This window comes from Notothenia coriiceps, unplaced genomic scaffold (genome assembly GCF_000735185.1).
Source record: "Notothenia coriiceps isolate Sejong01 unplaced genomic scaffold, NC01 NC01_scaffold00037250, whole genome shotgun sequence".
Lineage (NCBI taxonomy): Eukaryota > Metazoa > Chordata > Actinopteri > Perciformes > Nototheniidae > Notothenia > Notothenia coriiceps.
In genome coordinates this window covers 9759730-9783536 of record NW_011369951.1, presented here as the reverse complement: position 1 = coordinate 9783536, position 23807 = coordinate 9759730, and the positions used below count along the sequence as shown (strand labels likewise).

Below are 23807 nucleotides of genomic sequence, written 5' to 3'. Positions count from 1 at the left end.
AGTCTTTTTCCTTTGTGAATATGACCTTGTCAGTTTCTATATGTATCACTAACTTCGGTTTGCCACATATCTTTTTTCCAGGAACAATCCAAAATCCAATTGGAAGTTCCTTCTTCCCTTTTGTAGAGGTCAAATGTTCTGTGCTGGCCTACCTAAACACGTCATTCCAAATACATCTGTGTTGTTTACCTGAATGCTCCATAAAGGGGTCTGTACCAGCAGACGAAGGAACACGGAGTGAAGAGCAGGAACCAGAGGATGGACAGGCCGAAGTCCACTCCGTGTGATGCGTCCACACAGAACCAGGCCAGGCAGCCCACCAGGTTAGCCAGCAGCGTCCCAGTGTGAACTGAAGTATGAGAGAGAGAGGATGCAGTCAGGGTATGGATGGGGCTTTCAGGGGGAGTGGGACAGTGTGGCAGCCTCAATGTGTCACTGTATACGTCAGAGCTCAGAAAGCAGGCTGGTGTCTGGCTACTGTACAGATAGTGTCCAGTGTCCTCACACTGCTGCACACTGACACTGAATATTTCAACATGTGGGACTGTGCAGGATGGAGAACTACGGAGGCCCCGGGAGGAAAGTTAGAATTAAAATCATGTTGTCCATTTATTTTTGTATGATCCGAGTTGTTTGCTTTCCTGTGGTCATGACTTTTTTGAAAAACAAATGTTTTGGATTATCTGGATAATTTGGCTGTTTTCTACTGTAATACCTCATTTTGCCAAGAGGCTGGCGTGCACCACAGCCCCATGATTTTACATAGCCGTAAAATAATGACTCACCAAATAAAACTGTTGGAATAAACCTGCCATTGTACCAGTATTTGCACACAGCATTCCCCTCTCTTCAGGCTATCTGTGCTCCTACGCTTCATCCTGGGCCTAGCATCACCTAACACACTTGTGATTGGTTTGTAGAAATACAGACAAGCAAGTGTGTTTTCCCCTATGCTTGAATGATAATGTGTGGAGCCATACCTTTCCTTAACGGTGACACAGAGATGTTATGGCTATATAAGACTCTGTTTTTCCTAACAGCAGATAAGTGCTGATTAAAAAAAGTACATCCGTGGTTTAAGGATGGTTACATAACTCGCTAAAACGCAAGATATGTACCTTATGTCTAAAGCACATGAATAATAATTGTATTCTATTTAGAAAATTGGCTTAAAAAAACAACAACCAGGTGACTTCGAAAAGTGACCTTGTTAAGTCACAAACACAAGAGAGAACGCGATTTTGATCAGACTAGGAAATGGGATCTCCAGAATTATTTTTCTCTCATTTGCCTCAGAGCTTCCAAAAGAATACACACATGTATTTAATAATGCAGTTTTAGGATCCTTACACTGCCTTCGTTGTCATGGCATTGTACAGTAACAGAGTGTAGGAATGAGTTGATTTGACATCACAGTGTGAAATATGACAGGAGCCTGCTTGCTGACACAACAGGAGAGAGTGGGGGGTGGGGCTGATGTGTGCTCAAGATCCTTTTCAAGCTAAAAGTATGAAATTCTTTGCTTATCTCCAAATAATCTGCGTATGAACTCAAACTGAAGGACGGGGGATAGAGACATGGTTTCTACTGCTCTCTGAAGTCTGTATCTAAACTAACCTTTAAGCAATCATCTGACCAATACTTCATCAGACCACATGACTGCACCACTTGCCCTCGTCATGTGCCGAGTGACACTCCAGGCCATTCATTCCCGGAATCCCAGGGAATTGTAATTTTTGAGCACCAGTAGGATGCCGTTTGTGAAGCTTAAAGGGGGATACAATGCAGTTCTTCTTATTCAGGGGATCTTGTTGATGAAATAATATTGAAAATACAATTTGTCACCAATTTTTTGTTTTATTCAAAAGATAATAAATAGCCTTTGTTAAAGTTTCTTCAGAGTTCAGACCAGCTTTATTTGCAGACCTAAGCGTTTGTAGACGGACTGTAACACTATAGTGTCGTAGTAGCTATGAAGACTACATCTTTTTTATTTCACTGGAGAGAGTTGGAAGTGTTTCATTTCGGCAACAAAGTGTGGGTGGATACAGCATGTGTGAACAGTGAGTGTGTACACCTAGAACAATCTTCCATAAAACAGATATTGCCATCTGTTCCCCAGAAACCTTGACAAAAAACAAGCTAAGTTACAGCCAGGCTCAGTAAAATGCTTTCATTCTGCTTTGGTTGTAAAATACATATAGTATTACTTTACATTCATATTCTAGTAATATAACTTTCCCACAAGTAGCAATCTAAAAGAACTTCAAACTAGGAAGGACACATGTAGGAATTTTACAGATTTTTCTTAAAAAGTTGGTTCCCCAATTTTGTGATAGAACCATCTATGTAAGAAACTCACGGTATGAAATCAAAAATAATTGTTGCATTAATTTCATTTCAGGCCAAACAAGCTCACCTACAAATGGTGAGTGCTTAACACTGATCTAGTAAGCTTGATTGTCTCCTCCATGATTTGCTGTTTGTGTTTTTATCATGTTCTGTTGCCTATTAGCGTTTTCTTTTTTAACAAATTGTACGGTGTCCTTGGGTGTCATGAAAGGCACCTAAAATAAAAGGTATTATTATTATTATTAAAGGTGAAATTGCTATTGAGCGTCTTTATCATGTCTACTTTTAAGAAATGGATGAATTAAGGTTAAAAAGATGGGGATTTATATGGTGAATAAAAGGCTAGCTGTTCATTCACCACAAATGATCTATGGTCGATCAAATGTACCACACATGAACAGTGGGGCAAAAAAGTATTTAGTCAGCCAGCAATTGTGAAAGTTCTCCCACTTAAAAAGATGAGAGAGGCCTGTAATTTTCATGTAAGGTATAACTCAACTATGAGAGACAAAATGAAAAAAAAAAATCCAGAAAATGACATTGTTTGATTTTTAAAGAATTTATTTGCAAATGATGGTGGAACATTTGGTCAAATTTGGTCAATAACAAAAGTTCATCTCAATACTTTGTTATATACCCTTTGTTGGTAATGACAGAGGTCAAACGTTTTCTTCAAGTCTTCACAAGGTTTTCACACACTGTTGCTGGTACTTTGGCCCATTCCTCCATGCAGATCTCCTCTAGAGCAGTGATGTTTTGGGGCTGTCGCTGGGCAACACGGACTTTCAACTCCCTCCAAAGATTTTCTATGGGGTTGAGATCTGGAGACTGGCTAGGCCACTCCAGGACCTTGAAATGCTTCTTACAAAGCCACTCCTTCGTTGCCCGGGCGGTGTGTTTGGGATCATTGTCATGCTGAAAGACCCAGCCACGTTTCATCTTCAATGCCCTTGCTGATGGAAGGAGGTTGTCACTCCAAAATCTACGATACATGGCCCCATTCATCTCTTTACCTTTNCTTTCAACCAGAAGGTCGTGGGTTCGATCCCAGCCCATGCAGTCAACATGTCGATGTATCCTTGGGCAAGATACTTAACCCTGAGTTGCTCCCGGCCATCGGGAGCAACTCAGGGTTAAGTATCTTGCCCAAGGATACATCGACATGTTGACTGCATGGGCTGGGATCGAACCCACGACCTTCTGGTTGAAAGAAGACCGCACTCCCTGCAGCCACAGTATATATATATATATATAGATATATATATATATAAACGCTGTTGTTAGTCTGGCGCGGGATTTTTGTTTCTGTAAAACATGTACCGTGAACCGTACAGGGTGCAGTGATCGGTTCGTGATCGGGGGAGACAAGCTATGCTTTTGAGGCGGAAGAACGAGGCATGGATATCTAGACAAGGTAGCTTCTCTCCCCTTGAAGCTCACTATCTATCTGTGCTGCTCTACATTCGTTTGACCTTGTTTTCACTACTACAGCCAACCAGAAGAAGTTTCTCTCACACTCTGTCTGAATGAGCTTCAATACTCACAGCCGACTGACAGCCGTAGAGCGAGGAGATAAAGGTCCAACACGAATTGATGTTTTACATATTAAAGTACAGGAAGCTCATATTAAAGTACAGGAAGCTCATATTAAAGTACAGGAAGCTCATATTAAAGTATGTGTTGTACATATTAAAAAACACTCAACCAGCAGCAACATCCTCTCGGCTCGAAAAGCTCTTTGTTATGATAGTTCCCGTCTTCTGTCTTCGATGGAAAAGATGCTCTGTGGACTCAGGCCTGAGCCATGCGTAAGCTGGTTCCTCTCTATCTCTCTGTTTTCTACAACCACAGGGCCAATGATGCATTACTGAGACCCTCACAATTGAATCCTTCGAGCTTAAAGTTATTCTGGTCTTTTCATTTCAGCAGTCCTTCAAATCTATTCCCAGTGTCAGGATGTCAGATGAGTTTTATAATCACTTAAGCTGCTTGGCTGTCCCTCAGAAACACTTTGGAGCGAANAAAGTCGACTCCCTGCCCGGGACTTGTCGTCGGGCGGGCGCTCGGCTGCCCGCAGGTTTATAATTATGTAAGCTCTCTTCTTAGCGCTCTCAAAATACCGCGAATCTTTACTCGCTTTGTCCGTTTTCCGTGTTCCTGTAGAACAACCTCCCCCCGTTTTCCTCAGACCACCCTTAATAAAACCCGCTGGATAACTTCTAACAAAGGGGCTCGCAGAGGTCTTCAGCGCGCGTCGTCCTTATGTCGTGCCTGCACCCGCGCGAAACGCGCGCTACTCGCCGCAAAGGAGAATCACTCGCGCATTCCGTCAGCCCGTAAAAAGTCGTCGGAGGTTCGATGGGCAATCGTAGACCGTAGACAATCGTACGATCGACGAGCGACTCGAATGTCTGGGTAAAATCCGGTAGAGGACGAATAATTGTTCATCATCAAAATCAACGCGTACGTAGACCCTCCGGATGAGGCGTGGACAAGCTCACACCGACACGACCCCACAAAAAGCGAGCCTCTCGCAGCGCTTCTCTGCCTCGCCGAGCGTGGACAAACGACGACCGCTAGACCGATAGATTGCCTCCGGACGAGCAAGTACGCTTCTCTGCCTCCCCCGCGAGGGTGACAACGACAGACGCTAGGACGCTAGACGCCTCCGGCACCGGGTTTGGAATCTCATGCCGACGTCCCGACCTCTCCAAAAAGTCGGCCTCAGTAGCGACCTCTCTGCGCTCACCTAGGTTACGAAGTCCGAACCCGGACGAAGCGTGGACCCGCACACCGACGACACGCCTCCTCCTAAGAATGGCGTGCCGAGCCCCCCCGACGAAGGTGGACAGACCAGACGACAACGTCTGCCGGACGAAAGTGGGGCCCCTAGTGGTGCCTCCCTCCGGCCTTCTACCCGAACCGGTGCGATGACGGCAAGACAGCCCCCTGGCGGAAACGCTGCTTATAGGTCAAGACTTGAGACTTGCTCATGGCTTGCACATGTAGGACTTACTCCCACCTCTGGTGATAAACCATTTAAAGAAAAATAAACAGTACTTGAAAATAACAAACATCCATATGTTCAGTGTCCTCCTCTCCACCACAGCTTCAAACGTGTCCAGCTTGATGCCGATGACAGACCCAGCTTTCCTGATCAGTTTATTGATTCTGCTGGTGTCACCGGCTCTTATGCTGCCCCCCCAGCAGACGGCACCAAAGTTCTGTCTGAAACGTCTCCATTGGACTCCTTTGTCTACTTCTATAACACAGTGACATCACTATGTAAAACTCTCGCTTCTATTGGCCAGCGCTCCAACAATGCTTAGGGGTGGACCAATCACAACTGAGCCAGCCAGCTAACCAATCAGAGCAGACTGGGCTCTGGTTTCAGAAGTAGGGTGAAAATAGGTTCTGCAGCATGAGAAAAATAAAGAGCCTTTTGAACATTAAAGAATCGAGACATGTGCAAGTAGAGACACAAAATACAAACATGAACCTGACCTGAGCATTATGTCCTCTTTTAGTTTATGTATGATGCATGTTGTAGTAGAGTGGCCTGAGACTTAAAGTTTTCATTGACAATAAAGCTTCTGAATCTTGAATCTTAATATGGCTACTTGTTTAAGAGAGAATTAAACATAAGATAACCTTAGCTTCTTTTGATATGGAAAAAGTGATACATTAGTAGAGAACACCCTGCCCTGCTTGTGAGACGTTAAACATCTGCCTGCATGTGCCCGTTGATGGGCCTGAAGCAGCCGTGGCCTTGAAGTGGCCAGATGGTCGTAGCTGCTCCTAAACTGAGCTCAGGGTTCTCTGATTGCACAGAGAAACATATGTATAGCAGTGAAGACTCCCTTATATCCATTTGTCACTCAGGATCTGCTTTCAGACGGCATATTTGAAAGTTAAAACGGGTATGCTATACTGTTTACATCCATATGTTACCACCAAGTGTGCTATCGGATGCTTGACTTGTCTAGAAATTTTGTATTCACTCTAGAGAGTTTGGCTCTTTAGCTGGTGAGCTGCCATTATTATTTTCCTTAAGTGGAAACTCCATAAGCTCTCATCAGGGCCAAATATCCATCTGTCCGTCCCTCGTTTCCATCTCTTTCCACACTGAACCCTGCATAGCCTCTTCAGGGTGGCCGGAGTGATATAACCCTCGAGCAGGCGCAGCTCCGATTAAAAAAACGTGGAGATAAAAAACTTCATTCAGATATCTGAGGCACGTCCGGGAATCATGTGTCGACAGTGACACAAGCCAAACATTTGGTTTCTGTCGTATGACATCACTTTCTTGTTGAGCTTGAATATCCAGCTTTCAGGTTTATAGACTTAAGAACACTTTTTGTTGTTGTAATGTTCATAACTATGTTTTATGGTATCACATGAAATCTACAGAAAGGATGGTGTCCTGACATATGCTGTCTGTACTGTACAGTTTTCAAACTTACCCCATGTATAAATAACAATCTGTAAGTAGTGACATCTGTAAAGATCTTTGGAGCTTGCTGCTTTGCTCTGTGGTAAAATATAATATGATACGGCAATACAGAAACAGCATGGAACAGATCTTGAAGCAGCTGGAAACTTGGTTTGAGTCTGAACTACACCGACACATTTATTTAGATAAAATGTCATTATTAGTGCATTAAGTTTTGATCACCTTTTTCCAGCAAAGCCCTGCCCTCTTCAAACCAGTAAAGAGTGTTGAAAAGCTTAAATACAACAACATTCTATGTGAAGTAGAGCTGCAAATGATTAGTCAATGAATTGCTCTGTTAATGAATTAAACAAAAAAAATGTACAAGCAAAAAGTCATAAAATAAGTGTTTATAATATGAGAACTTGCAGCTGATCTCTTTGTTATATAACTGGATATCTTTGGGTTTTTGACTGTTAGACCGACATAACCACATTTGAAGATGTTATCTGGACAATTCTGGAAACTGGGATTGTTATTTGCAAACTTAATGTGAAGTAAATTAATAATGCCTTATTTGAACTGGATTATGTCATTGTACGGTTTACTTTAAATGGTGTGTTGCAAGTACGAAAATATTGTGAAACAATGTTCATGTTAATGCCACTCCATAAAACACTGTCATCCATATCTTAGCTAAATTGTCAGATGATTTTCGTTTCCCTGACTTGTTATCTGAAAGTTTTCAGCCGGCTTTGTTCCACTTTCTTTAGATCTACGAGATACTATTGATCAGAGTCTGACAGGGTAAGATTAATTACCAGCCAGACTCCACGAGTGCTCTGTCGAATCTATATGACGGATGATGTAGCCTGGCGTGTAAACATACATATGTGTGGATGTGCTGAGGAGGATCTTTCTCCGCTGTCTCCTCTGATCCTCTGCTCTTTGATGTGAGGGCCTGCGATGTGTCCGAGTTCCTCCATGCTGCCAAGGGAAATCTCCCGGAGCATCTTTGTGCAGCAACGCCGACTTTCCATTAGCCTGTCTGATCTGCATCTCCAAATCAACAACATGTTATCTGGGGACGAGCCGAGGTCCGCTCACAGGCAGGTCGACTTCTGAAATGACTAAAAATATAAACAGGAAGCATTGTTAAGATATTTGAGAAGCAATTTACTGTTTGCTAAACATCTTCCTCCAACTGTGGTTGTCCCATCTGCAACTAAGCTTGTTCAGCTTTGGATTCTTTGGAAGTGTCTTTTTTTCTTTTAGTTAAACCAACTTTCCGAAACCAGAAGAGCAAACAAAATGGCAAAGGTTTCAACTGTTTATCAGCTTGAACATAAGATACGAATTACTGCTAACCAGTTAAGGATTTACAGTAATGATAATTAGTGGTCTCCAAGGCAGAGGAGCTGCAGGTCACGTCAAAATAGAAGGTTCATGGTCCTGGATGGTAGCCTATTGAATTAAGGTTAAAGTAAGCAGCTCTGCTCTTCATTGGATTTGTTAAAGGAAAGTTTACAGAGCAGCTGCGTTAGCCGCCTTAGCCACGTTAGCCACGTTAGTGCAGAAAGTGTAGAAACAGCTCTTTATATCCGTTAGCAAAGCCAGCTAATAAGATGCTAACAACAACATTCCACGTTACCGCTCACGCACTCACAAAATGCGCTCGTGCCACACACACACAGAGCCGAGCTTGAATGAAACACCGAGACCTAGAAGTACTTGTACTGTACTGTATATCATATTATTTTCGATGGCTTTACTGTATAATCAGTATAACAGGCAGGGCCGTCCCTGGCCAACATGAGGCCCCACGCAAAGTTATATGATGAGGCCCTCTGTTTCGCGAGCGCCACACTAATTGCGCCGCATAAGCGCATAGGTGCGCCGCATTTTCAGCTCAGTTGAGGCACCCTCCGCGAGGTGAGGCCCCACGCAGTCTGCATGATCGGCCTGTAGGGAGGGACGGCCCTGGTAACAGATGAACAGATCGCCACTGGGCTTAAACACACAGCCACGTAATGATAACAAAACAAAAGTCGGGGGTCATTGGTCAAGCAACACACCAATCAGAGAGCAGCAGTGAGCAAACCTCAGGCTGTGTTTTATATTTGTATTCTTTATTTCTCATTTATTTCACACAAAAAACATTTAGTGGAAACATTTTCACTTATATAATAAAAAATAAAACAGCAAAGTGGCAAGGCTTGCCCGTCCTGCGTTGGGGGGCACAGTGACTCAATTGGGGAGGCATGGCCCGCGAATGACCCCACATGACGCCGACCCTGGGTTGACATACTTTCCGACAATGAAGATCACTTCTTCCTATAATATAAAGATTTGTGGGAGGTCTTCATTGATTAAAGTAACAACATTTTAATTGTATGTATACTATATGTAGATTAATAGACTATCTATCTGCTGACTTTTTAAACGAGTCAGTGGGAAACATTGAAGAGTTAATCAAAGAGCTCATTCAGCTAACGTTAGCTTGATTGGCTAGCTAGCTCCACCTGAATAAAATCTGTTACTAACAGTTTGGCCAAATCAACAGTTGCTAGCTTTAATGGGGAGGTCTACTTAAAAAATATTGTGAATTTCGAGTTGTAAACTACTTGTGCTATGCAAGAAAGGTACCGTGACAAAGGTATCCAAGTGGAATTTTGGAATCCTGTGAAAAGGCTTTTTAATGATAGTTTAGACATAAATTTAGTGGAGACTTTGTGTGGCTTTTAAAATGGACCATTAACTCTTCCCATCCAATTCACAACTGTGTGAGGATAGGTCACCAGGATTTATTGGAAATGGGTCAAAGGAGAGTTTTAATTAGGTTTAGAATATGCATCTGGGTTGAAAGGAACTGTTTTCCGACTGTTTTGTCTTGAACTTCCATTCAAACTGATAAGAAAGACTTCTTCCGCAGGCTTTCCACGCTGCCTTCAAGTGATTCGGCCTATCAGCTTCCCTTCCTGCTTGAGCCGGCCTCTTTTTCCGTCCTCATATGGAACTCATTTGTCTCCCCTGTGTGAGGGAATACAAAAGTCAGACGAACACTGTAGCTGACTGCAGTGTTGGCTAAACGCACCCCAGTGCTGCTGTAAGCAATCCTGGGACACTATGCTCCCATCAGCCAGAGTGTGATCCATTATTCAGACAGTGAACCATCCGCCCTATCAGTCAGATAACTGGTCATCCAGGCAGCTATCTAATCTGTCATATACTTGTTGTCAACTGAAGAAGAATGGACCAGATGTAGCCTATGTTGTTATTGCACTTACTATAAGTGGAATTTTCATCAACTTGTGGGGAAGTTGTAGGCTCACTTTTTTTCACTTGTTCAAACTCTTGCCATGTACGTATGTGTTTTCTTTATGCACACTATAGGTAGTAAAAATATTTCTATAGTGTAGGCTATAAAGAAGTGAATTCTCTGCAAAAGTGCCAAAAACCGCAGCTAATGCAATGGCGATTTGAGGCTGCTTCAAAAGAGGAGTCAGAATCAATAAAATTTATAACTTTACAACAAACATGTTTACTGTTTGGCACAACATGTTCATGGGGGAGTTTTGTTATGTGACTTACCGTTTTATTTTTAAGTTAAGGCTTAAAGTTACCATTTTTAGCTGCCTTTTGAGTGACAGGTTGGTGCTGTTTTAAGTTGAAAGCATTTCAAATAAATGTATTAGAGTTAAAGTAGAAGATTTTATTCGAGATCACAGCTAACTAAGTAAAGTACCTACAAATTCAGTACTTCAACAAATAATACAAACCACTATTGCCATAGCATACTTCTAAACACATTTTAAGGTAATGCACGAAATAGCAATAGTATGCATTTAAAGTATACTAAATGACACACAACTGTGAAGGAGTTCTGTGGTATGAAGTGTGTTTAATCTACTTTTAAATACACTTTTATAAACTAAAATGTTGGCCAATTAAGTCTGAAAATGATAAAACTAGTCCACCCAGAAAGTGACAAACGGTGTACATATTTGCAGAATTAACCCAAGTGCACTTGAGTTTTTTTTGTAGAGGAAGTGGAAATGTACTTCTCATTTAGGCTGATAATAGGAGGTTGGTCTAGGCTGATTGAATATGTGCAGAGAGCAATGAAAACAAAGCACGAAGGTGAGAGAAACCGAGACAGAGAGAGAAAGAGGAGAGACCCTCTGCATCCACAGCTCGTGTTATTTTAACCCAGATTCAGCAATGAAATATGGCCACCATGTGGACCCTCTCAAGAAGTGTGGCACCGGTATTGGGCGCAGCCAATGAGAGCAGAGGTGGGAGGAGGGACGTGGGGAGGGTCTGGGAGTCTAGAGTCTGAGAGAGAGAGTAAGGCATTAAAGTGTGTGAGCAGAGGAGGAGAGTCAGGGCAGAGACGCTGCATCTCCAGAAGAGCTGGACTCACAGACCAATGGAGACAGGTTTGTCTGATTTCCTTAATTATCCTGCTTTAGTTTGGTCCTTTAACAAACTGAGAGGTGACAACTTCAGTCAATTATTCGATCTTACTGTCATTAGGACTCGTGGCTGATGTGATGGTATGTAAATATTATAGTTTAGGTTTCAATCACAGGCGCCTGGATGCTGAGCAGATGTGCAGAAGTGTTATGAAAAGCTGGCTCCTTAGCAGTGGAAACCCTGACTATGGTCTCCTTTTGTTATTGGCTGCAATTTTCCTGAAATAATATACTTTCTTTGTCTCGCAACACTTCCACTCAAGAGCTAAGAAATGACTGATGCCTAAAGTAAGAAATGCTGCCTTGCTGTATTTCACTTATATCTTCAAACAGAGCCATTAATTGTAAAGAAAGTGTGACCGGACTAGTATTTGAGGTCCTCTGTGACCAATCATCCCCTGCATTCCCTTTCAGTAGCTGCAGGGGCTTCTCATTCAAACAGATCCTCACAGATTATAAGCGCTTCCTTTGTTTTAAAATTGCTTTGCCGTTGGGTCACATCATGCAAGAGAGTCATGGGCTGGACTTGCAAGAAAATCAAAGCTGCATACTTCTGAGTTTGTCCTTGGATAATATTTAACCGATTGAGTTGTAGATCCTTTTGATTGCAACAGGTTGCTGAACCTTAGCTGAAGAGCTCTCTCCTCTCAGTATGTAGACCCTACATAAACGTTCCCTTAACCCCTCATCCAGCTCTAAACAAACACTCTCCATGGTGACGCGTCACTCCAGTCGTGGCATGTCCATAGATATGTAGATTGTTTCCGGTCAGTGGCAGTGTGGAAAGACGTGTCCTGCCTTTTTTGTTGCTGTGATAAGAGAAAGGCTGAGTGGACACTTTGAAACGGAGGTGGAGAAGCAGCATGGCTGTAAGGATAACAATGTCCACTGAATTGCTGTCTGATCCAACACAGTCCAGTTTCAAAATATCTCAAGACATATTTGACGGACAGAATGACATTTTGTGAAGACATTATTCCGCAGACCTTCTTATTGCCCCAATGAGGTTTTGCCTTTTAAATGATATGTCTTTACAATGATTGGATAGATTACAAGGACATTTGGTGCAGATATTTGTAGTTTCCATAGGATAAACCCTTCCAACTTTGGTGATCTTCTGACTTGTCCTACAGCTTCTTCATGAGGTTTTAATCCCAATAGTCTCCACAAATATTGGATTGTTTGTTGTGAAATTTGGAACAGACATTCATTCCGCCCTCGGGATGAATCGTAATAACTTTGATGATCCCCTCACTATTCAGGAGACCCAACTTATGAAATTTGAATACTTTGGTTTATGACCAAATACCTACAACTAATGATATTCCAACGAGCCTCAGTTCTACTTTGTGAAAGGTACATTTTGAGCATGTTAGCTTCTTGACAAAGCCTTTTGTTCATGTTGGTGTTAAAGTTGTTCCTCTGGGACCAATCTGGCATCTTTAACGAACCATTTAAGTTAAACATGAATTTGTTTTATTGAGGTCTCACTGTGGAGAAGTTTCCTTCCTTCTCACTCTTTGGGGAGCATGTTTCAGATGGCAGGGAGTCTTGTAAGTGTGTGCGGGCATGGGGGATTAGTGTTGGGGGTCACCGGGGTTCTGGGTGCAGACTGAAGCTTGTAAACTCTTCTGTGTATGTAAACCGAGCCTCAAATAATCCTAGGTCTCCCCCCTGGTTACTCGGGGAGTATAAAGGACATCATAAATCCTCCTCGTTTCTACCAGGCTTCATTCTATCTTGGGAAACTTCTGTTCATGATAACCGCTCGAATCTGTCTGGGAACAGTGAGCAGACGTCTGGGCGTTTGTAGTGACAAATGCAAGGTACATTAATAGAACCAGACTTGTTTTAGATCTACTTACCCACATGCAATGACAGCTTTAGACAAATTGAAAGCCACTAGTGGGTACTATGTAACTGCCAGGAAATGTCAAAGGTTAAGTGTCCAGGTCTTCAAATGTCCATATATCCCCAGCTGGTTCAAATTGTTTTAGCTCCAAAGTGTTTTCAAACAATATTTATGTCAGTAAGGATTTAGTATTTGCAACTGGCCAGCAAATGTTTGACCCTCAAACTAACGACTGCCCGTTTGTCTTAAATCCGAACGTCAAACATGAGTCACGTCAAAGGACCTCTGGGACTTAGATGTCAACGGGAAAGAGTGTGTGAGTGGGAAGAGTTTGAAAAAAGTCCAGCTAGTGATTGTGAGGCGGTATCTGTTACTGCATCTGTTCATAGTGAGGCAACACATTTTTTAAAACTGATTTTGTTGAAAATCTGTAAAGGCGGCTGTCTGTGCCTGTTCTTATGATCTCATCTGTTTTTACACAATCCAAACACAGTTGACGTTAGCTCACACACACACACACACACACACACACACACACACACACACACACACACACACACACACACACACACACACACACCCTGAACTGTAAGAAACCGCAGAGCTGTGTCATTTTCTCCACTGGAGAAGAAAAAAGGCCTGGAAATAAAGGGAACCGTTGTTGACATCTCTACAGGATGACAAAGATCAAAGTTTGTGTAATGCTCTTACTCACACACTTGCTGGGATGTGACCACAAGGGACGACCGTGGGTCCCGTGACCCTCGCAGTAAGGGCGGACAATGTGGGGGTCTGAGTGATGGAAACCTCGCAGTGCGGGCGGCACACGTGTCAACAGCGGCCCCCGGATCTCTTTGCCAAACCCTGCTGGAGAATGACTAACAGACTCCCAAGAGGCGGCAGAGAAAAGAAAGAAAAGGAACAACTGTCAGCTCACGCTTAGACCTTTATTTATAACATGAGCACAAAGGCCTGTATAAGGCTCTCCAACTTCTGTGTTGGAGTGCATGTTCTGCTCATATTATTTTATGCGTATCATAGATCAAATCTCCATCTTTTAAATATAACTCTAATAGAAAAAGTTTTTATCTCTTGAGATCTAACAGAAATCCTAAGGGCATTAGATGGGGACGATGAAAAGGGTCTTTATTTTTGTTTCATTTTACTGGAAAAAGTAAGTTTTATAATGCAAAACTTTTTCTGGTGAAGGTTCTAGTAAACTGTTTTATAATGCAATGTGCTGGTAGATTAACTTAATCAAACAAAAAGCTCATACATGGAGTAAATAGACAGCAAATGATTCTTGTACTATTGTTTTTAATGTTTTACATGTAGTAATATGTATTAATTATGTCTCAAATGTGGCTGCTTAGTGTGTCTGTTCATGGTGGACGATGTGGACTTTCAATGAAGCGACACTCAGCTCCCTCATTGTGCTGTAATGTCCCTGACTCAGCACAGCAGCCAGTTTGATGTCGCTGAGGTTATCACCCGTCATGTGACAGCCGGGCGGCCGCTGTGTTATCTACTGTTGACTGACCCCGGGTCAGCTGTGTGGGCTGCTTGATGAGAGGCCTCGGGTTGTTTTTCTCTCTGTCTGCATCCGCTTCTCATCCCGCTGCTTCCACGTCTATTTTAACCCTCCCCCTCTACGACAGGCATAATGTTTTTCTAGTTTTCATCTTTACAGCCTCGGTCATGATGATCTGCTGGGAGCAGAGAACAAGACAAGTGCCCTGATCACAAATCCTTTAACATAAACACAGTGAAAACAGAAGAGGCCCACTTCAAATGAACACATACCCACACAACTCATTAAACTGATGATCTACACCAGAGGCTCCCCTCCTCCTCCACACTCTCCTCTTTCTGCTTTTCCACATAAGACAGGGGAGAAACAGGAGATCTGCACTTCCTCAAATAAAACAACATTTACTGAGTTTCCTTTGTACATGCAATTACATTTTATACATGCAATTAAATAACTCACTGTTCTGCCTCTCTGTTTCATCTCTTAGGTGTGTCTGATGTGACGCCAGCAGGCTGGCTCAGGGAACACAACTTCAATACAATGTAGACACCAAAAAGCAGACAGAATAAGAGTCTGAACACCGAGCCAACAGAAGGAGGGTGAGTTCAAGGAGGAGGAATAACAGCTGTGTCGAAGCAGAAGATAAGAAGAGAAAGAGAGGGAAGCAGCAGACTGTGAATCATTGACTTGGACCTTTTGTGTGCAGCGGTGTCACCGACTCCTTCCTGTGAAGTGTTCACTCACACTCAGATCTTCACCGGAAAAGGATCACAACCTCAGCTCTCGTCTTTGAGCGCCTCTCGCTCCTCCCTTCCACCTCTCTGCTGAGTTGTAGTCTGAACAGAGGGAGACTCCAGCCGTCAGCATGTGCCATGTCATCGTCACCTGCCGCTCCATGCTGTGGACTCTGCTGAGTATTGTGGCCGCGTTCGGAGAGCTCATCGCCTTCATGAGCACTGACTGGCTGGTGGGATTCCCCCGAACCCCCGATGCGGTCTACGGCCCCCATGGGGCCACCACAGCTGGAGAAGCCTACAGGCCCACTTTAGGCATCTACGGCCGCTGTATAAAACTGTCCCACCTGAAGCGTGGAATACTGTGCGGACCGTACGCCATACACTTTGGGGAGATTGCCAGCGGGTTCTGGCAGGCTACTTCTATCTTCCTGGCTGCAGGGATCCTGCTGCTGTGTGCCGTGGCCTTCATCTCAGTCTTCACCATGTGCTTCCAGAGCATCATGAAGAAGAGCATCTTCAACGTGTGTGGACTGCTGCAGGGGATCGCAGGTGAGCACATGACCTGTATTTTTAAAGGTGTCAAACAGACTCAGGTGGTCATTACACTTAATCAGAACTGTTTGTTGTACGGATGAAGAGCTTCAAAAACCCACTCTTGATTATGTTCCCGTATCTAAAAATATCGGTTACCTATTGCTGTTGCCATCTGACCTTCTTACTCAAAGATGTGCATGCGTTTTGCACAGTGACGGGCCATTTCATATGTGCATTGCAAAGACGCATCACATGCAACCGTATCTGCTTGATCTCAAAGTCCGATTTAGAAAATATATTGTGCAAACGATGATGCAGCCAAAAAAAGGCCCTTAAAATGTCTGTAGCTGATCTTAAAATGCCCCTTTTGGAATTATATTTTAATTCAAGTGACAATACACTTTATAAATGTAGATCCAGTAGGTTAAACAATAGCAAAGAGCAAAGTAAGAATCATTTTGAGACTTGCCCCTCTCTGAACTGATCTTACAGTCATCTGAAAGCTAAGGTTTGTCTGGCCTCTAATTGTTTCTCTTCATTCCTGTGGCGTCCAGCGTTCATCAAGGTAAATGAAAAGCTCTACTTTCAGCTCAACACAGTCATTACGAGCGCCACAGCTCCCACCACGAGAATGATGTGTTTGATTTTTGTGGAGCCTTATGTGAACTTTACCCGAGCGGACAGAAGTTTAAAGCACACGGTGGCTTGTTTCCACCCTCGGAGCTGTCACAGGAGCAACTGCCACCAAAATATTTACTCTATACAGTCAGCTGCATATATTCCGATTATTCATAGGCCTGAAAAAGGTGTTGACTGCGCAAGCGTATCTCAGTTTGTGTGAGAAGGGTGTGTATCCATGGTTGTGTGTTTAAGGCCAAATCTCATGCCACTTTGACTCAGTGTGGTGAGTTATGAAAGGGAGGAGGCCATGAGATCATGCTGGCTGAACCTCCTCTTTCTTTCACAGACTTTAACTCTGGGCTCTGTGGTGATTATGGCTGTCCTCCCCCACAGTTGTTTATTTGGTGCCGGCCCAAACAGAAAAAGGTGGGCGTGTTGTGAAGGACATGCCAAGCTGTAAACCCAGCTCTGTGCCGGCCTGCTGACCTGAGAGACTGCTTAGAAATCTAAAGGGAACCATGAAAGACCTCTGGAAGGCTCATGTGAGAATTAATCAGGGCACAAATGGCCATTGTCTTCTGTTTTCTTCACATATTGTGTGTGTACTCATTTGCCTAGGAGTGTGACACATGGGGAACTATGAGTTCTCTGAACATGTTGTCACTACAGTCAGGACTGTTTTTGTGGCTGGGAGTCTGGGTTTCTTCTTGGATTTATTGTAACAGTGTAAGTGCAAGCTGGGCAGCTCTTCTTTTACTAGCAATTTTCTAAACCAGAGCCAACTTTCAAGCCTACAGCGAGGCAAGCAGTTGTTCCTACTCAACAGATTTTGGTGGAGTATTAAGTAAGCTGTACACTTACTTTTGCCTTTTGCCTTCATAGTTACTTTTGATACACCTGTACAAAGTGAGGCATCTACCTCTTTCATCATCTGAAAAAAATTTCTTACATGTTTAATCGGTAGCTTTTGATAATTTCTAATGCAAACTTTGCAGACTTTAAAAAATATTTAACATCAGCAAACTACTGTACTTTATAATCCATAATTAATACTAATACTTTTTTACTTGATGTGTTTTTGGTCTCGGAATAGAAAACAAAACCCTGTGAACTTGTCAGATTTCAATATAGTTCTTACTGGATAGAATCCCAATGGCATTAGAAGCGTTTAGCTAACGGTCAATTGTAGATTCTTTTTAGAAATGTTGTCTGTTTATAGACACACCAACACAATACAGCCACCATAAATAGTGTTACTCAACCTGTAAAGCCCTCTGTTTACATATCTATATAAAGCACTGGGAGTCTGGCTAAGGTAATGAAAGTGGGGAAATGCACCGCTGAGTCTCATTGTGGAGAGGATGAGGAAGAGGAAAGGGGGCGAGAGGGGCTTCAAACAGACATTGAGGAGTCGGGAGGGTTCCCTTTGTGCCTGTTAGGCTAAAGGCCGACAACCTTTTACTCATTCCAACGGCAGGAAGAGATAAGACCCAGAACCTGTTCACCTTTTCCAACATCAGTCAGTTCATGAGAGGCCTCAACGTGTCGTTTCGTGAGCCCTGTGAATGATATCACTTTGAATGATATCCACCAGCAGCGCTGCACCACACTGACTCTCTGCTAATCACTATTTCCACTACTCGTGCCGACCCTCCGGTAATGAGAAAACTGAAGCCAGACGGCAGATGTTTGGGGAAGAGATTGACCTCAGATGGGAAGATTGTGATGCCGTTGCCAGAGATGGTCACGTCATTGCACTTGAGTCTCCAAAGCCTATTAAACTAATCTTCTCATAGACTGATGTCAGTTGTACTTCTGACTCTTTTGTCCCTTATGACACACTCTCTGCTGGACACAGTGTCTCGGATGCCATTACACTGACTCAGTTTCAGGTGGTTTTAAGATTTCAACTGAAGGTAAATCCATTCCTTTTGCTTTACATAATCGAATGGATAAAACAGACGGTCTCTTTTGCTGAGGGTCAGTCTGGTACACTTTGTATCCTGCAGCGCACACTTGGAAATCCCCCTTAATACTTCTTGTACCTTTTAAGTGAATTCTCTGTACGTGTTTATTTAATCACCGTCGTCACTCGCGTCGAACTTCAGCCAAAAAGGATTAGAGGCAAGACGGCAAACAAACTTGGCCATAAAACTGTCTCCAGTTCTTGTTGCGTTCGGTGTCGAATGCTTTTATTACCTGCTGTAAAGTTTCCTTCCAGCCGTGAGTCAAACCTCATCGCAGGTTTAACCGTTGACCGTGACTCAGCCCGGGCTGGAACTGAGGGAAACAAAACAAATGTTTTACAGGAGTGACGATGATCATAAGATAGTGTTACTCAAAAGAATAAAGCTAAACTGTTGGCTGATTAGACATGGGAGTCACATGCATTCAATAGCTTTTACTGGATATCTGTGTGTTCGCAGTGGATGTGGGGTTGTTTCATAATAACTAATCAATTGAAACGCAAATGTGCCATAAAAGGAAAGCTTTTGGGATTTTTCCACTGCAGCATTTACGGTCAAAGATCTCAACAGGTAGCATTTACAACCAATAAACCATTATTCAATTGTGACACTTAAATCAAACACCCTAAACCCACTGTGCACTTCCTGCTCAGCAGCCACTGAAGGAGACTGCTGAAGGTAAAGAAGCATTTAGAAGCTAAAGGGTACGGTATTTAACTGTTGAGACCAAAAACAGAGCTACAAGAGAAGGAAAATGATAGAGAAACACTCCAAATAAATAAGGCTTTTCAAAAACATAACTTTTTACCTAAACAACTTGGTCTAAATAAAGTAAGTAACTCCTGCTTTGAAGCCTATAGTATACTTATCCTCCTGATCTCAACAATCAACTTCTAAATCTGATTTAAAGTGTGACGTGATTAGGGCTGCACGATATTGGAAAAAACTGACATTGCGATATTTTCTTCCCCTGCGAGATATATTGCGATATGAAAAAATACAGGAATTGAAGAAAAGACAGTTTTCTTTGTCCACAAACCATCCTTTCTTGAACTTTAATGCTATACAATTGGTATTTATTTAACAATATTTAACCGGATGAAGGATTTTAGTCACGGACTTCTGGATCTTAAGTTATCAGAGCAACAAGCTGAGCTAGCTCGGTTACTGTGATCTGATCAAGAATGATTGTGATTGGTGGTTTGCTGTCACTCACTCAAGTACCCCGACATGAGTGCTGCGCGAGTTTTCCTTTTGTAGCAAGCAGCAAAATAATTGTAACATGACGTTTTTGAGTTAATTTGCCTACTTAATATCGCACGTCCTAAAATAAAAGGACATTTAAATAAAATAAAAACGTCCTGCGATGTCAATATCGCGCATGTGCATAACGCGATTATCGTCACGACACGATATATCGTGCAGCCCTAATTTACATACACTAAAACCTACAGAACACACCACAGGAGAGGGAAATACTGGAGAAGTACAAGTATGTCTTTTTTTAAAGGTGGGGTAGGTACGTTTGAGAAACCGGCTCGAGATACACTTGTTGTTATATTCCATGGAATGCTCTTAACATCCCGATAGCAATGAATATCTTAAGTGCTTCGACAGCCGTGGTACTGTAAAAAGCACGACCAATCATCTGAGCCGGCTAAAGTAACTGGATGGCCTACCTGCCTGTCAGCCTTCCATCTTTGCACAAACTCATCTCGTGCCCTCATTGGTCATGTGCGCGTTCGTGTGTGTTGGAGGAGGGGCTCTGTGAGGAAGTGGTAGGTTTTTTCCGGTTGTGTATTTTCAAATTCTAGCGCACTCGAGCTGGTTTCTCCAAAATTACCTACCCCACCTTTAAGAAAATATACTTTATTTCATTCCACTAGTTCTTACAATTGTAAGGTAATCAATTAAAGATTTGTTTTTCTCTGACCAAAAGGGTTAGCAAGGACTTCATAGAGTCCGTACAGAAGATGCATAGAAAATCAGAAACGTAATATGTGTGATTTGAAATCTGAGCGATCTCTACTGTAGCTCTAATCTCTGTCTCTGACTCAGCACTGATCCATCCCAGAGGGAGTTTCTTAAATGGGACAAGTGAGAACATATCTTAGAGAGTCCATCCAGAGGGTCTTAAGAAAAAGGAGAAGACTCCATAAGACAATGCTTCGCTCCAAAGTGTTTCTGAGGGACAGCCAAGCAGCTTAAGTGATTATAAAACTCATCTGACATCCTGACACTGGGAATAGATTTGAAGGACTGCTGAAATGAAAAGACCAGAATAACTTTAAGCTCGAAGGATTCAATTGTGAGGGTCTCAGTAATGCATCATTGGCCCTGTGGTTTAAACTAGCTTGAGACCACGGCACTGATGGATTTTATTTGCAGCAACTAAATCATATTTTTTTGGACCAAGAGTACGCCTGACTTGGAAATCACTGGCTAACACATCCGTCTTTATTTAAATCACAACTCTTCAATACTCACCTCTACAGACCTGCTTTTAGTTTGTTATTAATGTTTTGCTTTATTTATTTTACGAGTGTTATTTTAATGTTGGTTTAAAGAGTTTGAGCGGGTAAACTGAGTGTCTTTGAGTACCCTAAAAAGCACTCTACAAATAAAACCTACATATTATTAGTATAGTAAAAAGCACAGGGAGTTCTTCTTATGAAACGCTGCGAGGAGACTTTGCCCAGCGCCTTTCTGCCAGACTAAGGACACTATGTGGACAAAGGACCAAAGTCCACATAGTGCTGTGACCCTTCATACGGCACGCAAAACAAAACACAGAGGTTTTTATATAAAAAGCTGAATATGAACCATTCTGTTCATCTGTGTAGCCGGGTTGTTATAAAGGCTGCACTGTCCTTAATCCAAAATCTTAACGTAAAATATCAGTGAATCCACAACTTCCAACAAGATACCTCGTTCAACTACTTTGAAAAAAAGGTAACTTGGAGGTGTTGTTATTCTAGTTATCACCATGTGCTAGTCAGATGTATGGCTTGATCTAAAATAACCTATGAGGGGCAGATTACTCAAACAAACTGTGAATTCAAACATTGCTATCAGCGTAATAGAGACCGATCGACAAATATCAGGATCTCCCAGCCAGCACGCTTCCATGAGCAAATATTAGATTTAAGGCAAGAGGACAGTTTAAAGGTTGGCTGTAATCACTTCACGGTGCTAAATGCTTCTCGTTAGTGACATAAAACCTTTTCAATTCTTACCCAAGCAAAGGATTTGTTGTTTTTTGTGCGCTCAGCTTTCTGAGGATGTTTCTTCATTCAGTGTTTTTGTTTTTTAGCTTTTAAGTTATTGGTAAAGTTACATTGAAATGTTGTGTAAAACTTGTCCTTTAGCATCCATGCAAAATAGTTTCTTAAATAAGTATTTTTATTATCTATACTATTTCTTTCTTTTTTACGTACAGTGCAACTGTACTTTTGTAGATTTGTTTATCGTTCGCACGCAGCCAGATACCAANAACAAGAAAGTAGAAAATATACATGTTGAATTTAACAAGGTATTATATATACAAAAATATATATACACATAAATATATGACATATGGAATATTAATATTAAATATAATATTAATATTCCATATGTCATATATTTATGTGTATATATATTTTTGTATATATAATACCTTGTTAAATTCAACATGTATATTTTCTACTTTCTTGTTTATTTATTTCTGTTTGAATTTGTATTGTTTTATTGTAAAATGCCAAACCTTTCCCAAATTGGGATCAATAAAGTACCATCTTATCTTATTGTAGCCTTTGCAGGCCATTTACATATAACACATTACTAGAATGGGAAAACCCACAAAAGCTTCACAATAAATAAAAAATGTTGTCTCAGTGATGATTCAATCCAGATCGTTTTAAGTCCGTTTCAATACTATGTGCAACATCAGCATTTGGGTCAGACCTATAACAATATCCAGCCCCTGTACCATCTCCATTCATGATCCTGACATAAACATTGAAGGTGTTAAAAGTCACTTGCTGAAAGGACACCTCTCGTTAAGCTGCATGAAATGTTTCCTGCTATACAATATCTTCACTGCCAACAGCTTATTCATATATCTGACATCGATCCATTTATTTAATACGACAGCCGACAGATACATTTCCCCAGCGAGGTCACGCCACATCATTTTTATCCATCGCAGTCTTGTCAAAAGAGGTGGATGAACATCTCTTAGTGTGGGAGAGATATTTCTGCTGCATATTTGTTAATTTATGAACTTTCTGTGGGGAGTACTACTGGAGCATAAACACACAGATGTTTTGAAGCTGAGGAAATCCCAACACTGGAGCTCCGGGGGAAGCAAGACAGGAGCATGGGAAAGAGAGAGGAAGGGAAAAAAGGCATAACGCTGCAGAGACCGGAGCGGGGAACAATCCCACGGCTTGTGGTCAGCAGGGAGTACACCTGCGAGAGGTGAGGAGCTAACAGAGCCACCGAGGCCTTATAACACCTCCGACTGAGAGGGAAAGTTCGAGAAACAAGCGGTGTGAGGGGAAAAGAAAACAGTTTCACCTTTCCCAAGAGTCTTTTTATAGTCCAAATACATGCGTAGAATATAATAAAAAAACACATGTGAACCTGGGCACACAAAACATGCACACTTCTATTTGATCTCGCTGCGAGTGGTCAACTATTTCCCCTCTAGCAACATCTGCTTATACGATCTGAGTGACTGTGTGTCAGTCTGGTTTGAGTGGTGAGGTGGAGCAGGAGTCGCTGCAGTAGGCGAAGGAGGGTAATTCTTCAGCTGTGCCTCTGTGGAGGAAGGCGGGGGTCAACAATCCCTCATCTTCTCGTGTTGACCATAACAGCCCTCGCATGGCGGGCCCACAGCACGAGGGTTAAGAGGGTGATGGAAAACAAAGAGCATCTGAAACATCGCAGCGGCCAACAGGACCGCCGCAGACTCTGATAGTCATCTCGTGAAAAGATTGTTTTGTGCCACAAAGGAGAGTTTTTTTGTCTTTGGTCTGACTCAGTCTGCATGGCATCTCTGAGCAGTTGAATGTCAACGCCTGCTCGTTTGAGCCGAGAATTAAAGAGGCTGAGGAGCAGCAACAGAACAGAGATAACAAGGAACAATGGCAACAGGGCAACTGTCACTACTGTTTGTTGTTCGGAAACCAAAAACAGAAGAACTGGTTTCTGCATGAAAACAAACAGTACTGCGGGGGGTTTCAACTTAAAAACTGTGGTAGATAACACATTTTGCCAGGCTAGTGACGTAAGATATAATATAATGCGATACAAACCGATAC

General features: G+C 42.3%; 2 protein-coding genes across 3 annotated transcripts in view; one reads left to right on the top strand and one right to left on the bottom strand.

The window, feature by feature from the left end:
• The window catches only part of LOC104966875 (secretory carrier-associated membrane protein 1), a 397416-nt gene that overhangs the window by 6272 nt on the left and 367337 nt on the right, over positions 1-23807 (bottom strand). For both annotated transcript variants that reach the window (XR_800690.1, XM_010796196.1), the window contains exon 6: positions 190-349. Coding sequence is in view for 1 of the 2 variants with exons in the window: in XM_010796196.1 (XP_010794498.1) it covers positions 190-349 (160 nt within the window). In the remaining variant the exon portion in view is untranslated. The remainder of the gene's footprint in view (positions 1-189; positions 350-23807) is intronic.
• Positions 11153-17019, top strand: LOC104967138 (LHFPL tetraspan subfamily member 2). The gene is made up of 3 exons (XM_010796553.1): positions 11153-11223; positions 15130-15928; positions 16928-17019. Exons 2-3 carry the CDS (start codon positions 15508-15510, stop codon positions 17017-17019), a joined length of 513 nt encoding a protein of 170 aa, XP_010794855.1. The 5' UTR covers positions 11153-11223; positions 15130-15507.

Bases quoted from the DNA above. Each gene is read 5' to 3' on its own strand.
- LOC104967138 (XM_010796553.1), top strand. From the start codon at position 15,508: ATGTGCCATGTCATCGTCACCTGCCGCTCCATGCTGTGGACTCTGCTG. The intron at 15,929-16,927 runs GTGAGCACATGA...CCTCCCCCACAG, and splicing joins ACTGCTGCAGGGGATCGCAG to TTGTTTATTTGGTGCCGGCC.